At 37.7% G+C, this 8,758-nt stretch overlaps 1 protein-coding gene across 1 annotated transcript in view; it reads right to left on the bottom strand.

Annotated features, from left to right (window-relative positions):
• Nucleotides 1-610: 610 nt before the first annotated feature.
• The window catches only part of LOC117871817 (chloride channel protein C-like), a gene marked incomplete at its 5' end in the record, with an annotated part of 108,665 nt that continues 100,517 nt past the window's right edge, over nucleotides 611-8,758 (bottom strand). The window contains 3 exon segments of the mRNA XM_034759573.1: nucleotides 611-1,365; nucleotides 7,448-7,543; nucleotides 8,111-8,207. Coding sequence (XP_034615464.1) covers nucleotides 1,135-1,365; nucleotides 7,448-7,543; nucleotides 8,111-8,207 — 424 coding nt within the window.

Genomic DNA, 8,758 nt, shown 5'->3' with positions numbered 1-8,758 from the left:
CATTCATTTTAATTGGTTGTCCAACTGCCTTAGGCAGTGCTTAAAATCAGCCTACAAGTACATGCTTTTAAAATAAAAAAGAAAGGTGCACACAGTATATTTTTAAAAAGCTTCTAAGTCACTTAGGAGCCAATGTCCTATTTTTTAAAAGTGAAGTAGACACTTAGGAGTCTGACCTCTAGTCTGCACTTAAAGCTTTACTGGCATAACTATGTAGGTAAGGGGTATGATTTTTTTTACTGACATAAATGTGTCCGTAAAAGCCTTAGAGTAGACACCGTTATACTGTAAGTTGTTTTATACTGATATAGGTTATTTTGCTTCGCCAAACCAGAATGTTATACCAGTATAAGCACTTTTATACTAGTATAATATCATCTGTGCTAGGGCATTTTTGCATCTAACTATGCCAGCATAGTTATAGAAGTACAACTTTAAGTGTTGACAAAGCCTAAGTCTCAATAAGAACAGGAGTACTTGTGGCACCTTAGAGACTAACAAATTTATTAGAGCATAAGCTTTCATGGACTACAGCCCACTTCTTATGCATCCGAAGAAGTGGGCTGTAGTCCACGAAAGCTTATGCTCTAATAAATTTGTTAGTCTCTAAGGTGCCACAAGTACTCCTGTTCTTTTTGCAGATACAGACTAACACGGCTGCTACTCTGAAATAAGTCTCAATGAAAATCAGCAGGACTTAGGCTGCTAAATGACTATGTCACGTTTGAAAATAGATGCTTTTGGACATTTTAACCTCAACCTTCATATCTGCTTGTACTTCTGCCTTCCATGGTAGATGAGTAGAAAATTCCTGATTTAGTTCACAAGCCTTAAAAATATAAGAACATATATAAGAACAGCCATACTGGGTCAGACCAATGGTCCATCTAACCCAGTGCCCTGTCAAATCTGCAGTCAATGAACTTTGCCATCATCCTATGGTTCAAGGGAGCTAGTGGTAGGATACATTTAAGGGCCCAGGTAGGATGCCTTTTGAACTTCCCTGCCCTAAAGGAATGTAACAGCACAGTTATATCCATTTTTTCCTTTACCTAAGAAAAATGCAGGCTTATAAAAAAAAATTAAAGTGACAAAGCTTAAGAAATGAAACATTCACAGTTCTGTTCTCTTTTCCTAATCTAAGGGCTGCTCATCTGAGTCATGTTTCTGCGATGCCAGCTGACGCGCCAGCCTCTCCTCCAGCTGGAAAGACATCAGATCTTTCCTGGTTATTATCCCAACAACTCGGTTCTGTAGGTCAACAACTGTCAGGTGGCGAAGCCCCAAGGTCCGAAAGATGATATATGTGCGTTGCAGAGAGAAATGAGCCTGAACCGACACCGCTGATTTGTTTATGTACGGCTCCTGCAAGACAAAGAGAGAGAAGGTGGGGGTTGGAGAAAATAAGTGTGTAGCCATTCCTGTTACAGCAGGCTTCCTGAGTGGTGGGGGGTGAGATTACTACATTTTCTTTTATTTCAGCTGTACCCAAATCAGTATAAAGTACACAGTAATGAGCCCTTTCTTTTCCACTAAAAGATCAAGTTCATATTAAGCTGTTATGACTGGAATATACCCAAATATCTCAGGCTGGAACAGCTAAGCTGAGCTCCATTGATATGGTCTGAATTCCTGTTTGGAAATAGTAAATGATCAAGTATTTATTAAGTCAAAGAGATGTTTAATAACTGCTCTCTCATTATACAACCCCATTTGTGACATCCTGTAATATTCTTTAGTTAATGTTAGTAAAAATCAGAAATATATACTGCATGAGAAAGAACAAAGAAAAAATATATACTGAGAGGTCTGCTGGGTGCTGAATGCTGATCATTGAATCTCACCTTAGACATAAATGTTTCTAGATTTAGCTAAAGCTAATTTGGTAGGTTTCCAAGGTAAATATTGGTATTTTAAGTAGGTGTTCACCAAGTTTCTAGATCTTACCTATCCATACAGCATCCTACTCATAACTTCTATCCTCAAGTGCATATGGGTGCACTGGGAAATCAGTGGAAGCTCCCCACACCCACCTGAGGATGGTGTGTCTTGTAGTCTCTCCAGGAATATTTTTGGATAGTGGGTAGATTGGAACCAGAGGAAAGAGAGCATTCAGATGTCTTTTACAAATTTTTTTTTTTTTAAAAAAAGGACTAATGAAGGGCAAGATCCACCCAGAAAGTACTCGGAAGTACAAATTGAACCTCACTGCAATCGTGAGGCCCTCAGCAGGATTCATCCCCATAGGTCAGCTTGAATTCTGACCAGGAGCTCTTTAGGAGTCTATCAGCTAAGGCCATCAAGAGGTTGCTGCACTGAATCAGTGCATCTCTCAACTGCCCTGCCCATACCCTCACCCCAGCCATGTCTGGCCTCTAGGCCACCTGGCAAAATGAGGTTACAGCCACTTTGTCCTCCACAAACTCCTCCATAGTAGACTTTCCACCACCAAAGACTCCATGCTTTGGCTTATGTGTAAGTTAAGGATGTATTTCACCCAAAAGGCCCAAAAGGAAACACTACAAATACGTTCTCAAGCTCTTTCTACAGGCATTTTTCTCCCATTAGCCCTGACCTGCTATTGTGGCTATTTGCCAGAGTTTCTTTTTCTGCTATTATGAAACAGATTTCCTTGCTTCCCATTGTCAAACTTTTGACATTTCTTGGTGCAAAACTGACTAAAACAGTGTGAAACAGACAAGGTGTGACATAAAAAATGCAGACACACCTCACTGATTAACCTCATAGGGAAATCAGCAAGAGTTGGTTAGTAGTTAAGATTAAAGCTCGGTGAATAATGCACTTTGTGGTTTGTTGGGAATTTTGAAAGGCTGAAAAAAATTGTGTCATGTCAAACAATGTTAATTTCAACAACAACATTTTGTTTCAGTTTCAACCTCTTTATTGTTTTGGAATTTTAAAAAAAGGAAATTTTGAAAACATTCTTTCAAGTAAAAATATAGAATATAGGTTCAATTCAAGTAAAAATAAAGGTTGAATAATAATATACTCCTTAGTATTCTTTGGTCTGGTCTGCAGTCATATCACCTCTCAAGGTGTAATCTAGTCAAATCTCACAAACTAAATAGGGCCAATATTGTTTGGGAGACTAGCAGGGAAAACCCAGAGGCTGCAGGAAATTAAAATCAGTATCGTCAAAAATCCCAAGCAAAATCTTGGACATATATCTTTGATAACAGCCAGTTTAATCAGTTGTGGGGAATTTCTAATTAATGAATCCACAATGAAGAAAATGAGCAACTACTTTTACCTTCACATTTCTCTACTATTTTGAGGAGCAGATAACTAAATGTGTAAAAACAAATATAAAATTCTTTAAAATGTTTCAGAAGTAGAAAGCTCACAAAAGAATTAGTGACTTCACTGGATCACCAGTGGATGAAGAGAGCAATTAAGGAAGATAAGGACACTGTTGAGATGCTACAGTCCTACTTCTTGTTCTGCGAAGACAAACAAGTTTGTTTACGTTTACCAGAGATACTGCTGCCTATTTCTTATTTACAATGTCACCAGAAAGTGAGAACAGGCGTTCACATGGAACTTTTGTAGCCGGTGTTGCGGGGTATTTACATGCCACATATGCTAAACATTCATATGCCCCTACATGCTTCAGCCACCATTCCAAAGGATATGCTTCCATGCTGATGATGCTCATTGAAAAAATAATGCGTTTATTCAATTTGTGACTGAACTCCTTGGGAGAGAAATGTACGTCTCCTATTTGGTTTTACCCACTTTCTGCCATATATTTCATGTTATAGCAATCTTGGACGATGACCCAGCATATGTTGTTCATTTTAAGAACACTTTCACTGAAGATTTGACAAAAACGCAAAGAAGATACTAATGTGAGATTTCTAAAAATAGCTACAGCACTCAACCCAACGTTTAAGAATCTGAAGTGCCATCCAAAATCTGAGAGGAACAAGGTGTGGAGCATGCTTTCAGAAGTCTTAAAAGAGCAACACTCTGATGCAGAAACTACAAAACCCGAACAACCAAAAAAGAAAATCAACCTTCTGCTGGTGGCATCTGACTTAGATGATGAAAATGAACATGCATCAGTCTGCTTTGCTTTGGATCATTATCAAGCAGAACCCATCATCAGCATGGACGCGTGTCCTCTGGAATGGTGGGTGAAGCATGAAGGGACATATGAATCTTTAGCACATTTGGCACGTAAATATCTTGCGATGCCAGCTACAACAGTGCCATGCAAACGCCTGTTCTCACTTTCAGGTGACATTGTAAACAAGAACCGGGCAGCGGCATCGCCTGCAAATTGTAACCAAACTTGTTTGTCTGAGCGATTGGCTGAAGTAGGACTGAGTGGATTTGGAGGTGCTACCATTTAACATTGTTTTATTATTTAATGCAGGTTTTTTTACATAATTCTACATTTGTAAGTTCAACTTTCATGATAAAGAGATTGCACTACACTACTTGTATTAGGTGAATTGAAATATACTATTTCTTTTGTTTTTTACAGTGCAAATATTTGTAATAAAAATAAATATAAAATGAGCACTATACACTTTGTATTCTGTGTTGTAATTGAAATCAATATACTTGAAATGTAGAAAACATCCAAAAATATTTAAATAAATGGTATTCAATTATTGTTTAACAGTGTGATTAATCGAGATTCATTTTTTTAATCACGCAATTAATATTTTAATCGCTTGACAGCCCTATAAATTATACATATGCATTACAGGTTGTAAGTTAACTGTATCAACTCAAAAAAGGGACCTGGTCTTCCCTGTAGACAGCTCAATGAAGACCTCTGCTTAATGTGTAGCTGTGGTTAAAAAAAAAAATAAAGCTAACAAAATGTTGGGATGCATAAGGAATGGGACATGGTATAATATAAAGAATATTATAATAATTATATATATATATATAAAATCAGTAGTATGGCCTCATCTGGAATACTGTGTGCAATGCTGGTCACCCCATCTCAAAAAGAATACTGCAGAACTAAAGGGGTGGGGGCAGTCAAAGAAGAGCAGTGAGAATGATCAAAGGTCTGGGGAAACTCACAAATGAAAAGAGATTAAAAAGACAGATTGTTTTGTGACACTTTCTCAGGATGCCCAAAATTATAGGTTACCATGCGTCTACCTCAGTAAGAGATATTTGCTGGTTCTAAACTCCCTGTTAGCCTAGTCTGCTAACTATCCCAGACAAATTTCTCAGGACTCTGATGGCCCTTACTTTGCTTTGCAGGTAATACATGCAGGTCCCAAGCCCCTGGAAGATCATTCGCCTGGAGTACCCAGCCCCAGTCACTGGACACTCACAAAAATTACCAACTTCATAGATTCTAAGGCCAAAAGAGACCATTGTGATCATCTAGTCTGACCTGCATAACACAGGACACAGAACTTCCCAAAAAAGTTCACTATCTCCAAAGAGAGTGTGCACACCAGCTTGTTTGATTGAACTAATTCACATTTTGCTTAATATTATAGCACAGAGATCTTCTCATAAAACCCAGAAGTTTATTAACAAAGACAGAGATTTAAGTGATACAAAGCAAGGATAATGGAAACAGAATTGGTTACAAATGAAACAGAAGTATAACACACTTCTAAGAGACTACACATAACTTTAGCAAGCTACGATCCTTTGGCTAAAGCCGTTTTCTTACCCTCTGAGTTTTTCAGTAGAGTTACCTGATTTTCAATCAAATCCGGATCCAGATTTTCATGATTTTCCCTATTCCTTACCAGGGGTCTCCTCAGGAAATAGATAACAGAATGTTCTTTTGCTTCTCCTTATATTTCCGTAAGGTTCATAGGGAGTTTATTCCCAGAGACAGGGTGAACCGCTGGGGTTCAGATTCCAGTGTCTTCCCAAGCTGAGTTCACACACCCCTGTCAACCTGGCTTTTCCTGTTGACTTCCATGCAAAGGTAGTTCCCATTATATTTGGCTCCACAATGCTCAATTTACATTAGAAACAGGGAGATAACTACCTTCCCTCCTGTCTGGGAGAAAACCTGTTTCTCCTTTTGTTTGGTTACTGACTTTAAAGCATAATATCAGTGAGTATCCATAATTCTTCATATAGTATTAACATATATGTTTCACAGTGATATTAATGACCCTTATGTTACCAGTTTTCATCTGATACCTTACAAGACACTCTTTATAGGTAAATACTATGTCAGCAATGTGTTAGGCATAGTGAGTTTGTCAAGCCTGTTAAGAGTAGCTGTTACATGACAGTGAACCCTTTGCCAGTTGGCACTGAGGGCTCTTAAGGTCACATGTTTACTTTGGAAAGGAGAAAAAGAGAGGACAGCATAAGATAATGATATCAAGAAGGTAGATCAGGAACTTGTGTTCTCCCAATCCTATAGTATAATACAAGAACAAGTGAACATTTAATGAAACTGAAAGAAAGGAAATTCAAAACCAATAATAGGAAATATGTTCGCACCCAATGTGTGATTAAACTGTGAAACTTATTGTCGCAGGAAGTCATTGAGGTCAAGAATCAAAAAGAGATGAGACATGTATATGGACACCAAGACTATCCAGAGTTATCAGAATTAATAACAAAAATTTAGAAGGGATATTAAACCTCATGCCTCAGGGTTTAAACCCATCTCTAACTATTACAGATCAGGATGAGATCCATGTAGGAGGCAGATTATCCCAGAAGGGAAGCAAGATGCTTACACTTTCCTCTGAAGCACCTGTTTCTGGCCAATGTCAGAGACAGAATACCAGCCTCGATGGACCTCGGGTCTGACCCAGTATGGCAATTCCTGTGTTCATTAGGATCACTACAGTGAGGTCGAGCAGAGCTCAAAATATTTTTTTTTTTTTTTTTTAAAGAAAAACCCTCTAAGTCAGTCCCAACTCTGAATTTCCCCACGTGCCACATTTTATCTGTGCCTACTCTGTGCATTGTGAACTCATTGAGGCAAAGACTGGCTATGTTTAATTATTTATTTATTTTTCTTAATCCTTGTACAGTGCACCAAAAACTATAATGTGCTTGGGCCCAGTATTCTGGTGCAGTATTTAGGAAATAAACATGGAAATGCTTTATGTTTGCTTTATAATGCTAAAGGAGCCAAATGATGACAGTTAAATGATCTATTCCATTAACGCTGTATCTTTTGGTCAATCTGGAATGTATTTTAATCAAAAGCCCCCTTGAAATGGTCTCCTTTGTTGTATTTTCTTGTTGGCTCGTTTTATCAACATCTGTTACGTTTATACAATATGAATTAAAACTTTGGAATGCTCTTTGTACTCGGCTACTTTTGTTGAGAGTGTAACGTCCCAGGATTGGCAGTGTTTATGTAAGTCAGTGTGGCTGACACAGCCATCATAAACAAATGAGAAAATATAACAAATACATTGTTCATGGAGGAAATGTTTGTTTTTAGAGTTGGCTTCACTCTTACCAGATTGATGAAGAGTTGCTGATACTGAGGATCTGTACTGTAGCGATTCAGCAGCATGGTCATCTGCGGTGGATCAGGCAACTTCTCCACCGTTATCTGCAATAGGCAAGATTCTATTTCTCCTTCCAAACCTTTCTAATTTGACTCTAAACCATATGATGGATTTTCATCTGCATCCTAATTTATTTTTACCAATCTCATGTTTAGGATTTTTAAATCCTTTCTTCTTTTTGATAAATTAATAGTACTTAGCTATTCTATAGTTCTTTGCACCTTTGTTATGCATTACCAACATTAATTAAACCTCATAATTTGCAAAGGTGATTACACTCACAAAGCTAAATATTACCTGCCCCATTTTACAGACTGGAAACAGAGAGAGGATTGGAGTAGCTGATTTAAGGACTGTGTCAGAACCAGGATTAGAACACAAAAATTCCTGGCTTCCACTCCTGTGTGCCTCCCAGAATCTGGGCTGCTCCAGGAGCGCCTGTAACTTATTTCAGTTTTATCTGGCTGTTTATGGGCTGCCCTTTTATTTAGTTTATAATTTTATTACTTATTTAACAACATATTAATAACTATTTTCATTCCTAGTACAATCCCTGGACATATCAAATATGCATCAATTAACAAAAGGGAGAAATAAAGAAAAGTGATTACCTTCTGGTAGAGGAGAAAAGGACAGCAGGAAAGAGAATCGTGGTTAGTCTCTGTTTCAAAGATGGCTTCATGTTCCAGCAGCATGCATAGTTCTAACCTAGTTTTTATAAGGAATACATTCACCATCAAAGCCAAATTAAAAAAGGGCCAACATAATGGATTATAATCTCCAGAAACCAGTGCCTGACAATGCTAAAAATATACAGATACGATGAGTCTAATATTAGTGGGCAATACATCATTTATACAAAGCTTTCCTAGATTTCCAGCAAAAATTGTCTCTCTCTCTTCGGGTTTCAGTTTGGTGTGGAACTCCTCCCAAACCTACATTTTTTGAAAATGGATTTATCCCCTCTACATTTTTATTTTTGATCTGAATTAATATGATTGGCAAGAGCTGCTTGTGTAGTCTATCTAGTTTGTTCCAATCAAGTCATAATTGCAGTTACAAAGGAGGTCAGGTTTGTCTTTTTTTTTTTTTTTTTTTTTTTAATATATTTTTTCATTTCCGCCTTATGTCCACATTAAAGCATGAGACCCATGTTTGTAAAACATGTTCAGACTCATTGTGGTTTAAATAAGAAGTGAAATCCTGGCACCCAATTACTTCAGTGGGACCAGGATTGCACCCACAATCTGTGTGAGACA

The sequence above is a fragment of the Trachemys scripta genome, chromosome 2 (genome assembly GCF_013100865.1).
Source record: "Trachemys scripta elegans isolate TJP31775 chromosome 2, CAS_Tse_1.0, whole genome shotgun sequence".
NCBI lineage: Eukaryota > Metazoa > Chordata > Testudines > Emydidae > Trachemys > Trachemys scripta.
The sequence above is the reverse complement of the archived record's forward strand: the minus strand, read 5'-3'. Positions and strand labels throughout refer to the sequence as shown.